This window comes from Strongylocentrotus purpuratus, unplaced genomic scaffold (assembly GCF_000002235.5).
Source record: "Strongylocentrotus purpuratus isolate Spur 01 unplaced genomic scaffold, Spur_5.0 spur5_scaffold_3, whole genome shotgun sequence".
Lineage (NCBI taxonomy): Eukaryota > Metazoa > Echinodermata > Echinoidea > Camarodonta > Strongylocentrotidae > Strongylocentrotus > Strongylocentrotus purpuratus.
The window spans coordinates 17714560-17736618 of NW_022145609.1; the positions used below are offsets into that span (position 1 = coordinate 17714560).

Sequence of the window (22059 nt, forward strand, 5' to 3'; positions counted from 1 at the left end):
GTAAATTAGTAACTTTGACAGAATTTAATGAAATTTGAAAACTATGTGATCCCTTATTTTTGTATGATTTCTTGGAATGTCTACGCCTATAAAATCATGTTACTTTTCATCTTGTTCTAAAAGTGATTAATGTCCGTACATACATGTCTATTTCAAGATGATAACAATATATAAAGATGTTTTATTCCCACGTATCACCTTGAATACCAATGAGTTAATTTTCTGATTAAGATTCTATTTCGCTACATGTCCATCTATCCCTTTTATTACCACTGTCAGATATTCCTCCTTGATATTAGGCCTTCCTCTTCAGTGTAGAACTTGGTGGTAGCTTTGGGTCATTTTCCTCTGACTGTACTCTTGTTATTAATAATCTTATGCCTTAGTACTGTAATTCATCCAGTGGCGGATCCAGGGGTTGGCCCCCCCCCCCTGGCGCTCAAGGGGGGGGGGGGGTGCAAATTGAAATTTTTTTGAGGATCAAAAAAAAAAAAATGTGCTCACTAAAACACAGCTCATAAGACGTTGATTGTAGGTGTCGGGAGAGTGAGTCATCCACGGCCGTACGCCAGCAGTCAATTTAGCTAATCCTGTTGACAAAAAGTATACACCAAATAGTGAAGATTGAGTTGGAAAATTGAAATTGAAATTGAAAATTTCTTCATTTTTTTCTCTCAGACACACCCCCCCCCCCCCCCCCCCCCGCCCCGCCCCCCCCCCCCCCCCTGTCCGCTCGATCTCAGCAGAACGCGGCGCTGACGTACGCAGCGCTTCTGTCATATTGTGCCCCCCTCCCTTTCCCAAGTTCCTGGATCCGTGCCAGTGGCTGTCTGGCATATGCTGAAAAATAATGTACCATGGAAATATCATTGTCACTGTTAATGCACTGCCATGAATGGACGTCACACGTATCAGTCCACGCAAATCTAAAAGTCCCCATTAGTTGCTCTATGAACATATTGCTCGACATGGCGGTTAAAATAGCACTAGCTGTGGGATTATTCATCCTAATCTGTGTGCCACCTGGTAAGTGATAGCAAAGCTTCATAATGAAAGGATTGCTTGAAATCAATTTCAGAAATGAAATATCTATACAACTTTATTGCTAATTAAATAAATCGTTCGGAAAAAATGTTCTATGGCAAACAGGGCCTAAGAAAAAACCGAAACTACGTCGGTCTCGTTGGTCTTCTGACAATTAAATATTCAGAAGGTTCGCACTTTGGGTGTTGCTTGGCTGAATGTGCAGTGTGCATGGATGTGGCTGTCTACCAAAACATGTGTAATTTATGTTATTTGTAATCAAATATTTGTTGTGTGGAGCTAATGTTGCCCGCAAATTCTGCCCAGCACCAAGGCCCGGCATCAAGGCCGCCTGCTCGCGTGCGTTCTGTGTAATGCAGTAAGATTGATTCGGCATCTGACCCGGTATTTTTGTCCTTATATTTCTTCTTTTAAGTTCGCTGTCTCTATTTTCTTTCACTTTATTCGAAAACTTTGTGATTTTTTTTCTTCATCCTGCTGGACATATTAATATGAGTTTCCGCTATTATTGTGAGTTTTGTTCGACGTGAGCGAGTTTATTACATATGCTATTCTCTGTGTATGTTGTGGATAGGCTCTGAATGCGAAGTGATTTTAGCATCTTTGGAAGCCGTGCTTTATCTACACTTCTCCTTCGTTCCTTTCATTTGAGCCTTTTGAACACTTAAATGTCTGTTTATGTGGGGGATTTTTAGTCATTGAATATTATATTTTTACCAGAATTTGATGTGAGTTTGCGCACTTTGTCGAGCATTGTTTGGCGATTACGTTGCCGATTTGTATGTCATTGTATAACGTTGGAACTTTTTCGTCCGTGCCAGAGACTTCGCAGTTGGTTCCTTTCCTTCTTTCCATCTCTTTGTGTTTTTTTAAACATAATATCTGCCTTCTTGCCCCAATGATGACAACAAATCAAAAAATAGCTAAGTAAATAATTAACATAAAACATTTACTAACCGTTTAATGAATACGAAGTACTAACATTTAATTCACCTCATAAGTCAGGAACGGGAATATCCCCCCCCCACAACAACAACAACAACAAAAACAATTAAATAATAATCGACGGTCCTATGAAAAAATGTAGCGAAAAATGCATCAAAGAACAAATATCACATTCATCCAATGTGTTTATACATTCACTACAGAAATACAATGGTAAAAAGGGAAAAACTCATATCCAGTAATCGAGCCAAATAAAGACAAGTTTACCTTTCCTATCTCCTATTCTTTCTAAATTCTAGGAATGGTCCTATGAAAATACGCTTTTAAGTTCCATGAAATAACAAAAAGTTACATTGATAATATTTTCTTATACTTCCACATATTTAAACCTTACCATGATATTAACTTCTAAAACAAAAGCCCCCCAAATCACAAAATTCCAGGTCAGGAAAGAATAAATAAATTGGAAAATAAAAACAAACATGTAAGACAACACAAGATGCCATAAGTATCAAAGCCATGTGTATATGTTTGCTGTGCAACATGTATATCCAGGAACTAGTAGTTCTTAGATATGTTGTGAATTAGGGTAGAAAAGTTTGTCACACTTGTATTATAATTTAAGTACTATTCTATTTTGAGCTATAGCATGTATATGTGTGGTTTCAAATATTTTTTTTTACAATATTTGATATTGTATTAATGAAAATAACAGAGATATACTAGCAATGTGAATTAATGAGATGTTCATACATGCATTAAAAGTGCTATGTCCCATTTGCAGGCCAAAAAATGAAAATGTTAAATTTCAAAGACATGTGAAAGATAAAGCTTCCCCCAAAACAAATGGGCTTGAAAATGTCTTTTTGTGAGAAAATAACTACCGTTATTTGACTAACTGAATTTAAGGATTGCAGTCCTTTTATTTGTCTGATTTTCAGACCCTTGTACTTAATGGTCGTACATGTTTTTGCTGCGCAAAGATTTCTATAGTTTAATTTTGGCCATTGCAAGAAGTGGGTTATTCATGTAGACAAATATTGTCCACGTACCTTTTACAGCTCATTTTATGTACAATGTATGTTATTACAACAACAAAAAAGAAGTCAGTCACTTACTCAATAATGTCTGATGGTGAAGTCTAGAAAATAAACGGGTTTCCTTACATAAGTTGAATACTCGGACACTGCTGACGTTTACATTTCACAGATAGGACATGAGTGACATATTCATAATTTCTGCAAAGTTCTACATAATTTGATGTTGGCTGCAACAGCGATACACTACCATAACATTTAGTGAATGGAGAACTCCTTCAGATCCATTATTTAAAAGATTGCGAATCTTTAATGTGTATAATTTACATGATTTATCCATTTATACTTTCATGTTTGATCTAGTCAATGACAATTTGCCTCATATTTTGATAGAGTACTGTGACATTATAGAACATAGCTATTCCACAAGACAAAAAGAAGGTGGACAATTACATCTTCCAAAATTAAGAACGACACAAGGTCAATTGTCATTGTATTTTGTGGGCAGTTAATTTTGGAATGGATTTGTTGAGCAACTCATGAATGAAATATCAAGTGTACACAATTCATAATTCATATTTTACATTATTTGTTTGTATACTGTGAGACATTGTTGAGTACTGATTCTTGTTTTTTAAAGTATCGATTGTAAAAGTAAATTTATTATTTTTTGTTTTGTTACGTTCTTTAAACTGAATTGTACCAAAATACTTTGTTTAGCTGTTTAAGGGATTAGGCTCGACTAGCACATGTGCTATTATCTGGCCCCTTTTACCACCCAATAGTTTTTCTTCCTGTATTTATTACATGTATTGCTGTTGGTAAAATAAATCAAATCAAGCTAACACACTAGAAATACACAAGTTAAAGCAACAAAAAGGTGAATTAAGTGTTCCTAAAAAGGTTAACATAAAGGAATCTTGCTAATAATGAATAATGAATATGGAAATAGTTGCCTGATTACAAGCTGAAAAAACGTGACGGGGAAAACCCGCAATCGAGTTACATTACACCGCTGGAAAGCAGAAGTACCAGCAAGCTATTTTTGGTTAAGTAAACACCTCTGCTAGTCATTTGTTGAGTTGTCTTGAACATGTAGTCCCCTATTGTCAACTGACAAGTGCACCAAGCCTTGAAGTGCTTTTTGTTCGATTGTTTGCTCAATATTTTATGTGATGTGTTTTGAATTCACATTCCATTACTAGGCCCCTGGAAATCATTTGTTATAAAGCATAAAGCCCCTTTCACACCGGATCTGCGTAGAGTTGCGTACCGAAGGAAGGTAAATGTAATGTAGATGGAAGGTTGAACTGGTTCTGTTAAACTTCAGATAAAAATGAACTGAAATAACAATTCAACATAAATTAAAACAACACTTAAATACAGCACGTAGATACAAAGCCAATGAAACCCAGTTACTAGTCATTACGGATTGATTGATATTGATGATGCACCTGATGTATTGAATACTATCGATCTTTTTTTCTACAATCAAGTAAGGAAAGCTCAATATCCATTTAAAAATGAGTAACATTAGAATATAAATAACATAAAGAGATTTTGTAAATTTGTGTAGATTTGACTGAATACATTTTTAGATTTTGATATCTCTGAGGATGATCAGAAGGACAAATAAACAGCCATGATTATAACGGTTTAAAAAAAAATTACGTTATCAAGATATCTATTACTAAATTCCACTGTTTATAAAGCCATAATGGGATACACTTGAGTATAAAACACTGCAGTCTATGGGTGAAAACAGTCTGAAATTGCTTAGATGTTTCTTCGTTTTCTGAAGTACATAATGATGCATTTGAGGTGCATTTTTCAGGGATTCATTTTGTTTACACAATTTGATCTTAGCTTCTGTATTATTTTCGGAGCAATGACGATCAAAAGCAGAATTATGAAATCTTTTGAGCAGAAAGTCGTGTGTGTGTAATCCAGCTATTAACAATGGAAGTTACAAACTGATTCAGCCGAGAACGCAGGTTCAAAATTGAGTCACGTCTTTCAGATGGTGATGTTAAAAGTCAGTCCCCAGACGAAATAATCATATAGTATTAATACACGTCTGTAAAAACCCAATTACACACATATGCATGTGTGTTTATATCGTGCCTGGAAACAAAGCCAAGCCAGAATAGAAGTGTGTGTTCTATACTGCGCTTTTATTGGTCAATTGGATTAAGCTCAAGTTCAAGTTTTATTTATCTTTCTTTTATAAGACACATTACAAATATGACATGAATATAACAATTTAATAGAATACGGCGTTACAGAACAATGAGATGACCTTGGTTGAAAGCATTAAGGCTTGTGGATTTAAGGTCCCTCATGAGCAGCTTATGAGTATATCCTAAAAGAACAAACTCGTCGGATAAGAATAATGCATACATTTAAATGCTTACAAACTACACTAACTAAATAACTGAGAAAATATAAACATAAATAAGTATAATAAAATCTACTGACTATTAAAATGACTATTAACTAGAGAGACAGGAAAAAAACTACGAGCAACAGGACTAAAACACAGACAAAAACTAAACAAGACAGACACATGAATAGATGTGAGAAACGGGAGTAGAATTATGCACAAAAAGATTCTTAAATATTGATCATAACTATGATTCTAGTCGATATCGACTCAAATAAAGTTACTTCAGTTTGCGCTTAAATACATAAATATTGACCGATTTCGCTATTCTTGGTTCAAGGGAATTCCAGAACCTAGATCCAGTGGACCCCCAAAGTAGTAAGGGCTCCTTGTAGAATAAAACCTATTTGGATTTAGCTCCTTTTGGAATGAATCATGATATGTACCTCGAATTTGTCATACTTCCTGGTAAAAAAATTAAAATGTGATATAGTGCATTTTATTCCCATGTAGGAAATTATTATTTTAAGACAAAAAACCCAATTTTGATGAAATATGGATTTAGCTCCTTTTGGAATCCAGCTCTTCATGAAGTAACATCCAACAGAGTCAGTCCAAAAAGATAATATCAATAATGTTACATTACAAAATAAACAACACGAATATACTGACTGGTAGATAGTTTAAATCAAATATATAACGTAAAGAAGTCATAAAATGCATGTTTTCACTTCAGAGCAAAGATGTTAAAGTGTGAAATAACTTCATCTAACGGACAGATTCTTCAAAAATATAGTATATCATTCGAAGCAAGAATAATTTTACTTAATAATAAAGAATATGGATATTTATATAGCGCCGGTATCTGCCAGGCCCTGACGTTTATGGTACTTCACACATATTACCCTGGTCAAACCGAGCTGCCAAAGAATCTTGAAAGTTAATGTAGTCTGAAATATAAATTTTTCCTTTTTCAACACCTTTTCACATTCTATAAATGCTTTCAAGTGTCTTTAAACCTGTTGCAATGAGTATACAAGGAGTCAGATCTAAATGTGACATGTTTCCCATTCCTGCAACACTTTAAAGATAATCAATCAATCTTTCTTTCATGTTACATCAACACCTTTATATACATCGTTTACTTCGTCAAAGGACATCGTGTTTAGTTTTTTAAGGCTTAATATTTCCATCTTTTTGATAAGGCTCCCCTCAATGACTATGCGGCAAAAGTTCCGCTATGATTTCTCATAATGCTGCACACCGGTCCTCTACATTTATTTCACATTTAGAGGCAACCTTTGTGTATTGTTGGTAACAGGATTTATGATACCTTGCCTCCGTAGCTACAACATATTCACCTCTAAAACAGTAGCCCTTCATCTTGTTCCATGGTCACAACATTAATATAAGTAATTGCCCCCCCCCCCCCCGCTCTTTTGTTCACACCTCGTTAACTTCTCCACCTTCCTTTTTCCAGTTCCATATTACCTTAGATATATTGACAACTTTACAAATTATGCAACAGACCGGTAGCACATAAGTTACCGCCCTACAAGAGATGGTGTCCTATCAGTGGAAGAACGGAGACATTTCTTTGGTGTGACACCATAGAGGGTCGTCTTCAACTTCCTGGCAAAATATGATTTAATTTGTCCAGAAAAAATAATGATTTGTTTATACGTACTAGAGCTGAGTTAGGTGAAAACTAATAAAATTCCCATATATTAAAAGTATCAATGAAAAGAGTTATAGGGCAATTACCCCCTGGACAATCACCCTCGGCCATTTACCAGCGGGAAAATTAGCCACAAGGAAAATTACCCCAAGGAAAAAACCACCCTGGAACAACATCACCCGTGGTCAATGATCCATAAATTTATAGTGTAGAAATATCGCTCTGTGTTTGCGTGTCCATTTGTTTTGCTATTAAGCAAGAGTAATAATCGGGGCAGCGCCAGGAGCGTCACAACATGACGGACATGTGCGCTATATAAGAAGCCTATGTTATTATCATTATTAACTATAACATCATAAGGAATTGAAATTACATAGCAATCAAAATTGTTTCTGTTACTACTGACCGCACTCATATACTTTTACTCTTGTGAATACGTGTTTTCTATGTCAACATTTTAGTATGCCATAATTAATTCGCTTTGCGTTTTAAATGTATATCAGGTAACAGAGCTTTCTCGCAAGTCCTGTTTATTTAATGAAGTTTTAAAAGAAGGCTCATTGAAAATTAAAAAAAATAGGTACATTTTACCTCTACACATTGCTGAGAACTTATAAAGAAAATGAGCAAAGTACTTTTTAAGACCCCACCAATGTGAGGAATAAATTAAGTGCAATTTTGATTCCCTTTCCAGAACCCACTTATAAAGTGAAATTACGGCGATAAAACAAATGCGAAAATGGTGACGTCACGGTATGAACAACCCTATATTTCGAGACCATGTTGGATGTCCATTTCAATTCTTAGATATGGGTTTAACGCTGTTTGTATATTTACCACCAGTGGCGATATTTTCTTTATTTGTTGCACTTTAAATGAGATACACCTAATAAATAATCCTTTCTACAAATGCCTGTTTGATTTTTACGTATTTCCGTCACATTTAAACATAAAACTGAGAATAATAATCAAATATGTTGAGGCCATGTTAGCATATACGTGTCTGATCTTGGACAGTACTGGGAGTGCGAAGGACATTTTGCCTGCTGACTTAACGACTTTCTGGAGCAAAATAGGCTACAAATTTACATAAAACTGTCTATATATTTATTATGAAAGAGTCTGTTTAGGCTGATCGGATTAATTTATGATTTTTGATAAATCTAGTTGTAGTACTAAATAAATGGGGTAAGCGTACAGCAAATACCCAATTTTTGTAATCTTTTATCAATATTTGTCTTCAAGCACATTTTTAGTTTCGGGGGGGGGGGGGGGGAGTGGAGAATCTTTTCAGAAGTGTGTCTTAAATGAAATCCTCTCTCACATTATGATACAATTTAAGTGAAATTTTGGCATCAAATCTTTGGCGAATTTTGGACTCCAAACACTTTAGAGGGGCTTTAGAAGTCAAAACTATGCAGAACACAAAAAATAGGATCGTCAATTGTCACTAAAATTGTCCAAATTAAATCAAAGTTAAATAGCCCATGAAAGCTGAAAATACTTGTATTTTATTAACAATTGGCTTCTGAAAAGAAAACAATGTTCGAAAACGAAGGTAGATATATCAAGCAGATTAAAAAAAAATCGAATGTCATTTATGATTAAGGAAACCATCACAAAACTGAACAAACACAAAAGTCTTCTGTCCTATTTGGCTTAGCTCTAACGTATAAGGCAAAGTCAAATCCCCGATTTTGGGGTATCTGGATTTCGAATATTTGACCGACGTTTGTAATTGTGATATGGTTAAGTCCATCTGAATATTGTGGGAATATCAAAGTTTATTACAGTCATAATTTCAAACACTAAATTTTCTTGCCAAATAACGATGCTTAAAATCATCTTATTTTTAAAAGTTTTTAAACAACATGGTTGATTTTTAAGCTAACGGAAATATTCATGATGAGGAGCGATCGGGATTGATATTTTAAAGCTTATAAAAATGCATAGCATTCCACTAGGACTTATCCGTTGGTGAAAATAATTTGGCAATAGATAGACTGACTGACTGACAGACAGACTGACAGACAGAGAGACAAAGAGAGCGCTAGAGAGAGGTAGAGAGAGAGAGAGAGGGATATATTGAGAAAGAGAGATAAAGAGAGAGAGAGAGAGATAGAGAGATATAGAGAGAGAGAAAGGGGGATGTATAATTGCTTCGATACAAAACATTGAAAATGCATTCATGTGCGGATGCAGTTGAAAGGAAAGCAAATTTCATTGCATTCCACATGATCCATTCTGATAGAGCATCTACATGATACTTTATGAGGAAAACGGTCGTCATGTCATCAACATACTTTTATCATGATTAAGGTCTATTGTTATATCAAGTTTTTGAATGCGTTATTTTGCTATACAAGTACGTTCTTTTGTTGGTTGTTTTTCAAATTTTATTTCTTATATTATTTTGAGCATGCTGAGTGGTCATTCCGACAGAAATGTATTTCAAGTCAGACTTAATAATAAAATAATTTTTCTGATGTCACGGTTCAAGTTTAAGGTCGAAAATCTATTTGAATGGATGAAACATTTCCTGCTCGAATTTGTCATACCCACCCCCCTCCCCCCTGTCTGCACCGCTGGGCACAGATCTTTACGTAAATCCGTTAACATTAGTTAATCTGTGGACAAGTTGCTCAACATGGCGGTTAAAAACAGCACTAGCTGTGGGATTATTGATCGTAATCTGTGTGTCACCTGGTAAGTGATTGCAAAGTTTCATTGTGCAAGGTTTGTATTAAATGTATTTTATAAATAAATATATAAAAAAAAACAATTCAATAAATCCGTTCGGTTAAAATGTTCTATGTAAAGCAGGGCCAAATTAAAAATTGAAACTCTTGCTATGCACTCTACCCCGTGAAATTCAGCAGAATTAGTTTGAAGGATCGATCCCTGGAAGTATAGTAGGAGGCAAACCCTGCCATCCCGGTAGCCTGACATATCATGATATAGACGGTTTATGATACTGACAGCCAAAGAAACCAGCATTCCCAAGAGGACGACAACGTCGGTTTCGCGAACCTTCTGAAAATTTAATCTTCAGAAAGCCCACGTGGCCCACCATGACCGACACGTCGGTCTCATGGGTCTTCTGACAATTTGATATTTCAAAGGGTTCGCTAGACCAGGCGCGGATCCAGGATTTCTTAGGGTTGGGGCGCAGTTTGAAATCATTTTAAAATATAGTGTGCTGAAATATGAAAATCGTGCCGGCCAATATTTCGCTCAGTAGGGGGGGGGGGGGGGGGTTAGGGTTAGGGTAAGTGAGCACTAATTTGTTTGGCCCTCGAAAATTTGACAAATTGCACCCCCCCCCCCCCCCCTTGAGCGCCAGGGGAGGGGGGGGGGGCATCTAAAAAAAAAGGTAGAATCAACGTTAAAAAATGTTAGAATACACTTTTTTTCCCCAGAGGGGGGGGGGGGGGGGGCGGACCCTCCGGCCCCCCTAGATCCACCACTGCGCTAGGCCGTTCGTTGTCGGTCTTGTATACCGTCCGTCTCGTTGACTTTATAATTCCCTTGCCATTTTATACATATATTTTTGTTTACTCTTGTAACATTCTCCCAGACTTGTCATGGTAGTGTATTTTTTAGTAGGCCCTTCAAGCGTCCTCAAGGGCACCCGCTTATGCGGTCATAGTATAATACGCCTACTTTAAAGTAAATTATGCACAGTACCAACTCTTCAGGAATTAAAACAAATTGCAACCTTTGATGTGAATATTGTACCAAACAAATCTTTATTTAGAATTTGTCTTGCCACAAACAAAATCAGTCATGAATATGTTTGGGAGAGTCTCTGGGAATATATCAAATATTGAGGAGTAAAGGTGTTTAGCCCGTCATGCACTCTGGACAATATTAAAACTCACTATAGGCAAGTCCTTACGAATCATCATACTCTGAGATCTTTTGGTTCGATGAAATTATGAAAAATGATTTGATTCACAACGACCGGATATTTTACTCTATTTTGTTTGATGCAGGTATAAAATCATCCCAGGTAGTTCCAGATGGTCTGGTTTACACCGAAATAGAGAAGACACTGGTCCAAGGAGTGCAAGGTGTTTTCACATGTCGCTTCTATGGAGACCCAGTTGCAGTCTACTGGAGAAAGGGCCTAGATCCTGGCAATCTAAGACCCATGGTTGTATGGTATGATGGTGAAGTATCAGGACCAAGATATGACGATGGAAGTTGCGACGTCGACGAAAATTATTCCTTGATCATCAACAATGTTTCAACGGCAGATGTTGGAAGAATACACTGCACAGTTTCCAACAACAAGGGACCTCTGATGCACAACTACACTGACATTTCAGTTGTAGGTAGGTTATTTGGAAGAGAATCTAAAATTCATTTACACTTTTGATCAGTACTGATTACAAAAACAACCCTATAACTTACTTAAAACCAATGTTATAAACATTGTTAATCTGAACAACTGAAAGTCGATTATTTTGAAGTATAGGTTTCATGGCATTTCCTAAAAAACATTTAATTGTTTCTAAACTTGTAGATTTCCCTTTTCCCAATAATATGTATCATTCCTGCTCCTCTTCTCCGACTTATTTTATTACACATATTCCTATACAAAGTTTTCCCAGCACCCTTTTCTTCTACAACATGTTTTCGATACAGCAACTCTTCCTTCGCAAGAGCTTGATTTGCTACAAAACAATATGTTACAAAAACGTTTTGGATTTTTTTTTTTTAATATTTTTTAAACAAAACTAACTTGAAATAAGTTTGATATTCTTTAACCCTACAGCCTTCAAAATGCATTTTGCTACAGTTTCAAAATATGCCCTCACCTTTTATATCTAATATTTTATAAAAACGACATGGATATATCTCTAATTTTAGTTACGTTGTGGAATGTTTTCATGTTATAATAGCTAGCTGGACACCAAATAAACTTACACTTGAAGCTCCTAAATTGGCTGCGCCTTAATTATAGTTAGTTTCATGTTCTTTCATGTACTTTGGTAGCATTTGCTCTTTTTATGACGTGGCTATCATCGTTTTTTCTTCAGATACTGCAATCACAACAAATCCACAAGCCACTTTACAGCTGCGTCAAGCTACATTTGGTCTCCTGCAATGCACTGTTCATATCAAAGCCAGAAGAGTCTCTTGGAAGAAGAGAACTACCTCCTTGGCGGATGAAAGTCTGGTTGTAATGGAAAGCAACAAAAATATTTCTGAAAGAAGTGGAGCTGGATACTACGACGGCACGTACAACATCACCCAAGAATACTCGCTGGTCATCAAGGAGTTACAGATCCATCACGAAGGTCTTTATGTGTGTGAGGTGACCGATGATACTGGAATGTCCTTCAGGAATCACACATTTGTCAATGTGGTTGGTAAGTATTCTTCATGTGCCTAATAGAATTTGCCCACACTAAAAGTAAAATGATAGGATCAATAAGGTTAAACCTTAAATATGAAATGTTGTTTAATTAATTTTTGATTTGTTCAGGGGAAAATCAATGTATTTTAATTCCCAGTGAGTTTAAAATATCTATCTTTATTATCATTATTTCGTATATGAACCATAGCTATTTAAAACTGACTAGTGTGACACCAGGGGGGTTCACAAAGACTAAGATCGACATTAAGTGGAACTTAACTGTGTCAGGCCGTTCATGCCACGTTTAGCTCTCACTAGTTACTGACATTGGTCTTTCAAGTGACGTACAAATCATGGTTGCAAATCTACAGAATTTACATTTTTTGATAATTCATTATTGAAGGAATTGTTTTAAATCTAAAGTGGCATGAATGACCTGCCATAGTTAAGTCCAATTTTAAGTCGATCCCAGTTTTTGTGAAACAACCCCCAGTAGTGGGTTGTCAATATCAGCGATATGGGGGCTGCTATAGCACACGCATTCGGAATATGAATTTGACCACATGGACATAGGTAAAATTCTTTGAGACCCCAAAGCTTCATGCTTGCTGCAAAGCGGCCTAGCTGCGCCACATCGTAAGCGGTTCAGATGAAACCGGGGCTTCCTGGGAAGATTGCTGCCAGGAAGGTTAGAGGACCAAGATAAAAGATATGGTTTAAGCCTTTCAGTGATAACTGGCTCTGTAGCACCAGCTAAAGCAAGGTTCTCAATATAGAGGGCTTAGAGGCCCTGCACGGCAGCGCGGGGGCTCTATTTCAAAGATATTGTATTGTGCGGCCAGTCGATAAAGTTATATGCAGTTGTTATCCCGACGGATCTGTGGAGGTTGAATGTTTGATATCTGTCTAAATTGTAGTTGCCCCAAAACTATGTAGCAACTGATGAGTGCACATTTCGTCGGATGAGCACAACTGTATATGTGCATGTGTGTGTGTGTGAATGTGTGTGTGTGGAGGGGACGGTACTACACACTGAAAAACTCAACTTAGTATAAGATGTTCTATAGTTCGTTCATTTATTATTTAATTTGTTGATTCGTTAGTTTATTGATTTGTAGAATTGACAGCAAATATGAAAGGGCAATTTGACAAACCATTGTTTGCTTGATTATATTTCAAATTTAGCCCAGCCTCTGGAACCATATCCAACTATCCAGGAATGTCTAAATGCTGAACAGCACGACTCAAACTACTGCCCCCTCGTCGCCAAATCAGGAATGACTCTTACATGCCAAGCGACGAAGTACTACCCCTCTACCAATCTTGTCTTTCTATATGGATCCAAAGCAATTGAGCCATCATATACAAGAGAGTGGAACAACACAGACGGGACGAAAAATAAAACCATAACTATCACTATTGCCGCCAGGAGTATTAACGAAGAATTGTATACATGTGTGGCTTCCAGTATTCCAGGAATTTATGCAACTAAATCCACCTCTGTCTTACTCCAAGGTGACGGACAAGTGCAACCAACTACGATTGTAATCTTAGTTTGTAAGTCATTTCGAATACTGGACATCCTGAATATTAATTAAAGAAATCCAAGAAATAAGCACAATGTAAGTGTTACGTGTAATCATGAAACTATTGAGAATAGGCAAATTTAGTAACCAGTAACCTTGCTACGGACCTGATGAAAACTATCGGGAAGTAAGATGAAAAGCGGTCCTGAGCGAAAGCTCACTCAAGAACATTACAAGAAAGAAAGTGATACTCATAAATTCAACAAAATATCAAGATGGTATACCATATGTGTGTTACGCAAATGCAAACTAAATAACTACGTATACATATACAAATTTTGTAAAACGTTTGAGCCATGAAATACCGTGAAAGTGTTGGTTATGAGTTATGTCTACCACAAAACAGCACCTTGAACATGTGAACATAAAACTGATATACGGAGCTTCGTTTTTTTTTTTTTTTTCCTTTGTAATTTTACTTTAGGAAAGTTAACAAAACAGGAAGTTTATAGAAATCAGATTTTAATTAATTAGAACTACATTATTAGATTTTAACATGAACAAGCTTTTTGGTTATATCACAGATTTATGACCAGAAGGTCATTTTGACATTTGAGCGCTTTATAGCATACAAACCTGATGTAATAGTTATGTGTTTCTCAATGTTATCTTCTTCGTTTTTTTCAGGTTTTTGTTTTATGATACTCACCTTTGCAGTGGCCTATTTCATTCGGAATAAGAAACGTAAGTAATTCGGTAGCATGGTACATTCAATGGTGGAAGATGCAAGTAATAGGAAAATAATTAGGTCAAATAAAATGCTTGGTGAAACACCATTTATTCACCTGACAGATAGAGTTTTGTTCTCTCTTTAGTTTCATTGGTTTCAAACTTTGATACTGATAGCTGATAACATTCGTGAAATTTTGAAGAAAATTTCTCCATTTTTCATAAGTGATAACAGATTTACTGTTAATCTTATAAATCAAATAAGCTTAAGATGTTCAGATTATCTAAATGTAAAATGCATGTGTATACATTACAGTTTATAGCCCTATAAAGTAATGGGTAAATGTGGTAAATTTGACTAGCGTTTGATAAAGAGCACTGTAAATAGGTATTATGTAAGCATCTTTGTCTGTAGCAAGGGCAACGCCCCGACGAGGGTCAATGGCAGGCCACATTCAGAGTAAGCTTCTTTTGTATTTGACAGGAAGTGTGCTATTAAGTCTTGACTGTAGTTCTTCATACATGTAGCTGAATGCAATGTTGTTAAAGATAATTTACAAAAATGAGGAAAGTTAAAAAAGCAATAAGTAATCAAAGTGTAATTGTTTGTGACCTTTTTCAAGCTGCCAATGACGTAAAACATATAAGCCAAGGCCAGGAACTCTCGTGGGGGAAATGACGCCCCTCGCACTCTCATGGATAATTTCGGAATAAAATACATAGTATAACGACATTTATAGTAACGAAGGAGCTGGTGAACATAAGTCTAATTGGTACTGTCTTGTAATGTAAAAGTATCACAACTTACTTAGTTTAATATGTTAGCCCTCCTTTAAGTTTTCTAATATTTTTTTAAAAATCTATTTACAACTAAGGAATACCCGCCCCCTTCCTTTCTAGTTCATCACTTTTTGTTTTCTTTTCTCACCGAGGATAAATCCGAGAGTGCTTTTCAGGAAGTGAACTGATATTTTTCATTTTCAAACAGTCTAAAATTAAACTAGAGACACACACCGCAATTAAAAATATATAAGAGAGACAGAATGCGTAATATTCGCTCTCCCCTCATCCCCGAAAATCTCCGCAACACGATTACACGATATATTTTTTGGATTACACGGTTTACACGATTCACCTGAATCGTGTAACTGTGTAATCGTGTAGACTTACACGATTGAAGATTGTCGCTCTGAATCGTGTAATCGTGTAAATAGTTAAGTGCATTTGTGGGATGATTCGACCAGATGCAACAAACGTGTAACTGTGTAATCGTGTAAATTTACACGATTGAAGACTGTCGCTCTGAATCGTGTAATCGTGTAGATAGTTATAATGGTTATAAGAGCACTGGAAGGGATGATTCGACCAGCTGCAACAATCTGTAAATCGTGTCTTGCTTTCACCACTCGCTTAAACCAAGTAATTGCTTTTTACACCACTTGCCTACATCAGGTAATTACTGTACTTTATGTTCGTGTATAAACCTCATCACTTTCTACTAACCTGCACCATGAGACATAGTAGGAAAACGTCAAAAAGAACAAAGATAGCTAAGAAAAGGGAACATGTAAAAGGAAAATGAGAGTTGAAATGGCACGATAAAGATAAGAAGAAAAACTATGCAAGAGAGAAAAAAGGAAAACGAAAAAGAATTTGATCGGAAGAAAAGAAGGGCGAAACATAGTGAAAGAAATAGAAATGAGAGGTAGAAAGGCTTTGAAACGGAGAGGAAAAGAGAAAAATGAATAAGATAAGAGTGGAAGAAAACGGAAGAAAGAGAGATGAGAAAGATAAGGGGGCAGTGGAAATATATTGAGAGAGAGAGAGAGAGAGGGATGAAAAAAAAGCATCAGTTGAAAGAAAAGGGGCATTAATCGGAGTTGATGGGGGCATTTATCAAAAGTGAAGAGGGGCACTTCTCGTACCTAAAGAGGGATAATACTTAATTGAGATTAACAAGGACACTTGTGAGAATAGAAAATGGACACTTGTGAGAAAAGAAAATGGACAAGTATTGCAATGGAAAATAGGAACTCGTCGAAGGAAAAGGGGCGCGTGTCAAAAAAGTAACAATAAATAAAAGTGTCAAAATAAAAGGGGCACTTGTCAGAGATGAAAAGGGAAAGGGGCACTTTTACAAATGAATACGGGCAATTGTCAAAATAAAATGGGGACTTTTCCTACGGATAAAGGGGCACTTTTTGGATTCTTTAATAAGTGGGGGTGGGCACTGTACCGCCAGCTAAACGTAATGCAAAGCCAGTTGGCCATTCACTTATTATATTTATTCTCGTCTTAATTGCTACTGCTTCCTGTACTCTGTAGCCAGTGGCTTTGATCCGAACGTAATACCTATTGTTCAGGAGATCATATGTTCAAAGGGGATTCCCCTGAACAATAGGTATTATGTAAGCATCTTTGTCTGTAGCAAGGGCAACGCCCCGACGAGGGTCAATGGCAGGCCACATTCAGAGTAAGCTTCTTTTGTATTTGACAGGAAGTGTGCTATTAAGTCTTGACTGTAGTTCTTCATACATGTAGCTGAATGCAATGTTGTTAAAGATAATTTACAAAAATGAGGAAAGTTAAAAAAGCAATAAGTAATCAAAGTGTAATTGTTTGTGACCTTTTTCAAGCTGCCAATGACGTAAAACATATCAGCCAAGGCCAGGAACTCTCGTGGGGGAAATGACGCCCCTCGCACTCTCATGGATAATTTCGGAATAAAATACATAGTATAACGACATTTATAGTAACGAAGGAGCTGGTGAACATAAGTCTAATTGGTACTGTCTTGTAATGTAAAAGTATCACAACTTACTTAGTTTAATATGTTAGCCCTCCTTTAAGTTTTCTAATATTTTTTTAAAAATCTATTTACAACTAAGGAATACCCGCCCCCTTCCTTTTTAGTTCATCACTTTTTCTTTTCTTTTCTCACCGAGGATAAATCCGAGAGTGCTTTTCAGGAAGTGAACTGATATTTTTCATTTTCAAACAGTCTAAAATTAAACTAGAGACACACACCGCAATTAAAAATATATAAGAGAGACAGAATGCGTAATATTCGCTCTCCCCTCATCCCCGTTGTCTTCGTTCAACCCTCCCCCCCCCCCCCCTCTCTCAGCTGTTGGTTATTCCTGGTTCTACTGAACTAGACATCGTAATCTGCTCACCCTCACCACTGAAAATAAATTGTTACTCAATTCCAGCGAGCAATCGAATCGTGTAAATTTTTAATCGTGTAATCGTGTTGCGGAGATTTTCAGCGTGCAGATTACACGATTACACGATTCGACCTGAATTGAGGAATCGTGTAATTTTACACGATTACACGTTTACACGATTCAAATTTCGCTTAATTGGCAAAAGACGAATCGTGTAAAATTAATGTTTACACGATTCCCGTGAGCTTCCGAAACGTGTAAATTTTGAATCGTGTAAATCGTGTTGCGGAGATTTTCGGCGTGTACTACATAGTCTTACCTAGAAAGCACGTATCCAGTCGAATAGGTGAACACGATTTAAAATCTTGTTATGTAATCCTGAATTATGGCTACTTTTGTAATTCATTTGATCACTTACTTACAAATGACATGAATGTTGACACCACATTTCATCCCAAGAAATAAAGATTACACAAAGAAATAAAATGGATAAAACACTTAAAAATTATTAAAGTCATTGAATATAAAACACCCCATTCTTATTTTTAACATCAAGCATCGTCTGAAAACCCTTGGAAAATGTTGTCACTTTTTATAACTATGTTTGTAATATGCAGCTAAACCTTTTACTTGGGAGAAAAAATGATGTATCACTATAGCAAACGAAAACCCACATCCTTTCCTCTGTTCCAATAAAATGTTGACAAAATAATACAACATGTGATTCCCATTTTTTCCAAATGATGTATCTATCTCAAATAGGTTATGAGACACTTATAAAACATCGTTTGGATGATGCATTGATGCAGCTTCACACAAGGATAGGTGGCCCTATTGACAAGGAACTTGCTAATGACATAACTGATGAAAACAGGACTTCTCTCTTCGATACTCACCAGATGCTTACTGATTGGCAGTCGCATAGACTCACATTTACAAGAGTCAAACAAACGATCGACAAAGAAAAAGAGCCAGGTAATACAAAATACTTCTTCAGCAATTCACGGAGTGGAGGTAAAGAACCCAAGAGTATGAACACATCTACTCCCGGTAAAAAAAAGAAAGAGTTCTTTCCCGGGGGAAAGAACTCTATATGACCCTTCCTTGATTTTACCATTCCCTGCAACTACCTGTTTTACGGGGAATCGCACCCTGGTCTGAAACTGTATACGTCGAACGCCTTAACCACTAGATTACGAAGGTGGGTTGAGTATTCGGCTCTACCAAATACAATCACTGTCGGGCGGCCTAACTGATCTCGTAGCAATTAATTCATACTTTTTCTTGGGATCGGGGAGTACTGAACCATGACAATTCGTATACGATAGAAATTTCTGGTTTTATACTAAATAGCATCGGCAACTCCGATGGGGTAAATTTACATAATGTGACAAATCATTCATGTCAATATAGAGAAAAATAATTTGCTGAGCTTGAATTCGGTTTACCCCTGTAATTTTGTCCTGTTTTTACATTAATTGAAAAGGTAGCAAGTATTGTCTCCGCCCGGAATCGAACTCGAACCGTTGGATGTTGAAACAAAAGTCTCACCTTTTATCTTTTGTTTGATGATACTGTTTATATTGTACTATAGATGATATCTGGCCTTATAACGATGAACTGAAGACGATTTCACGTCATCTGACACAAGAATCAATGAAGGAAGTCTGCAAGAAACTAGAAATTGACTTCCAATGTGATGATGCTAATGACGAAGGGAAACGGTTAGAAACTCTACGTAAATGGAGAACCAACACGTCAACTCAACCTATATGGGATAAATGGGAGCAACTCTTTTCAGCCTTGGAATCAATCAACCTGGGAGGTACCGTCTTACCAAGTGCATAATTTTGTGTTAGTTCTTACAAATCTATAAACATGTACAACTACATTATTCTCACTCCTTGTACAAATTTGATGTTTTTGTGTTGTTCGTAGCTAAGGATTGAAAGAGTGACTGGTTGAATCAGGGCCGTCGTTGTTAAAGCTGCAATATGACACATTCTTTATAATTAAAATTAATCGGGACAAATCAATTTTTCACATACTTACAAAACTAAAACAAAATGATAAGGGTATTAATAATATTTGTTAACTGTATGAATGTTCATGAAGATTTGCATCCATGTGATCCCAATCTAAACAAATAAAATAAAAAGCATTATGTGCATGGCCGGTAATCCCCTGTAATAATATACGAGGTTTTCTGTTTATAATCCCCAGGTTTGCTGCCAATTTTAAAAGAACCATCCATCTACAAAGCTGAGTTAGTTGATTTGGCTTTTCATCTGCTCATGCAGGATATTTGTCCTGTCGCTAAAGAGCTCGGTATCAATGCAACTAAACTGGCATCGTATCGACCCGCATTCAATCCTTCACACCTTGAGATGGGTACCATCAAGTTACCATCTTTCTATTGACATCGTTTAAGATAAATATTATGTTTAATGTATACACAAAAAAAACGTTTAGCACTTTTCTCCGCTTTGATTTTCAAGAGTACAACATGAGCTATGGAGAGTTGTGTTCTATCTCGGAAGCACTACATCAACACGCACAAGGACGTGCTGATCAAGGTAAGAATCTATCTGCTAAAGCATGAAGTTGTTATGGAATATAGTTTGATATCCAATCCGATATCATTTTGGTATGATCCGATGATACGGTTTCCCCGTCAGTTTTCATCAATTCATCATTAAGCCCATATTAAGAGGCATTTAAGGATTTTAACGAATATTCCAACTTGTTTTACTTTTACAATGAGGAAATCAGCAAACTATCACGCAAGAAAAACAAAACAACAACAACCAATCAAAACTTTGGATAGCCGAATCCGTAATTGTGTCACTGATTTCGTAGAGTCAAACTGCACTCAATATCACGTTTAATAATGACGTTACACAAGTTGATCTTGTTGTCTTTTTTTATTTTAGACGTTACCTCTAGCATGCTTCCAGGTCCAGGGATCCCCAATGCACTTGGTATTCTTCAGGATGTGCTACGGCTGACAAATAAAGACATAGCTACCCGTCGTGATACCACACGCCCATTAACAGCATTTGCGTTGTTGAAGATATGGAAAGAGAGGCCACGTCCGTCGGTTTTCAACTATCGTGCAGCTTTAGCTTATGAACTACGAAGAAACGAGATGCCTGATCTCGCAGATGAAGTAGCTGCAGGTCAGTCCATAAGAATTTGATATTTTGTATATATATATATATATGCTAGGGCTGTAGAGATACGGTTACAATTAGGAAAAGAAGAGAGTTACTTCCCTCTTAAGCCCCCATTACACCAACCTAGTTCTTACTACGTTCTGGAAAGTGTTGCCAAACGGGCTCAAACTGTGTGCGAACGGAGTTGGACGTAGTATCGACTGTTTACGATCTGTTTAAAATTTCCCCCGTCCCGCAATTAGACGTAGTGACAACGTACTTATAACGAGGAGGAAGTACTACAAACGGACTGATTGCCGTACTATAAACGGAGTTGCCGTCCTTCGATCCTACTAGGGACGTGTTGCAACGTGATGTGGTAGAGCAACAATTAGCAGCAGCTAAGCCCCCATCATACCAAACTAGTTGTCTCTACGTTCCGGGAACGTCCTAGAAAATCGTAACAAAACTGGTAATAGTCAGGGTAGAATGTGTAAATAATATATATAATACGATCCTAGAAAGTTCATAAACAGTCCTCAATACGTCCATTCCGTCTATACTCCGCCCGCAGTCAGTGGGACTGTTTATGAACGAACTAGGGTCGTAATTTAGACATTATGTTCAAATTCTACTCCGACCACTACCCGTTTTACGATTTTCTGGGACGGTTCCAAAACGTAGTGAGAACTAGTTTGGTGTGATGGGGGCTTTAGGATTAAAATCTGTTTCAAAATCAATGGTGGATCCAGTATTTTGTGATAGGGAAGGTTAAAGTGAGCTCGTAATAATAATATATTTATGGTAATAATGATAATAATAATAATATAATGTTTTTGTGTAGCGGAATTCAAATCAAAGTGAAATTTAAAACAGAGAGCAAACAATCAAAATGAAAGAATGGTGTTAATTATATACGTACATGTCGGTTTCACCTTCTATACGAACCAAACATGCTCGATTGTGGCCTTTATTCGTATGTTACAGGCAAATACATGACAGAGAGGACAAGTCTCGTATTCATTGAAGA

The 22059-nt window shown here is 36.6% G+C and overlaps 1 protein-coding gene across 1 annotated transcript; it reads left to right on the forward strand.

Moving 5' to 3' along the window:
- The first annotated feature begins 968 nt into the window (after positions 1 to 968).
- On the forward strand, positions 969 to 20294 carry LOC115928511. Its single transcript, XM_030995785.1, has 6 exons — positions 969 to 1026; positions 11083 to 11424; positions 12133 to 12465; positions 18637 to 18849; positions 19469 to 19699; positions 20098 to 20294. Exons 1-6 carry the CDS (start codon positions 969 to 971, stop codon positions 20292 to 20294), a joined length of 1374 nt encoding a protein of 457 aa, XP_030851645.1.
- The last annotated feature ends 1765 nt before the right edge of the window (positions 20295 to 22059 follow it).

Excerpts from the sequence above, each read along its gene's own strand:
- LOC115928511 (XM_030995785.1), top strand. The coding sequence starts at position 969 with ATGGCGGTTAAAATAGCACTAGCTGTGGGATTATTCATCCTAATCTGT. Across the intron at positions 1,027-11,082 it reads CCTAATCTGTGTGCCACCTG|GTATAAAATCATCCCAGGTA; the intron begins GTAAGTGATAGC and ends TGTTTGATGCAG. Across the intron at positions 12,466-18,636 it reads CACATTTGTCAATGTGGTTG|GTTATGAGACACTTATAAAA; the intron begins GTAAGTATTCTT and ends TATCTCAAATAG.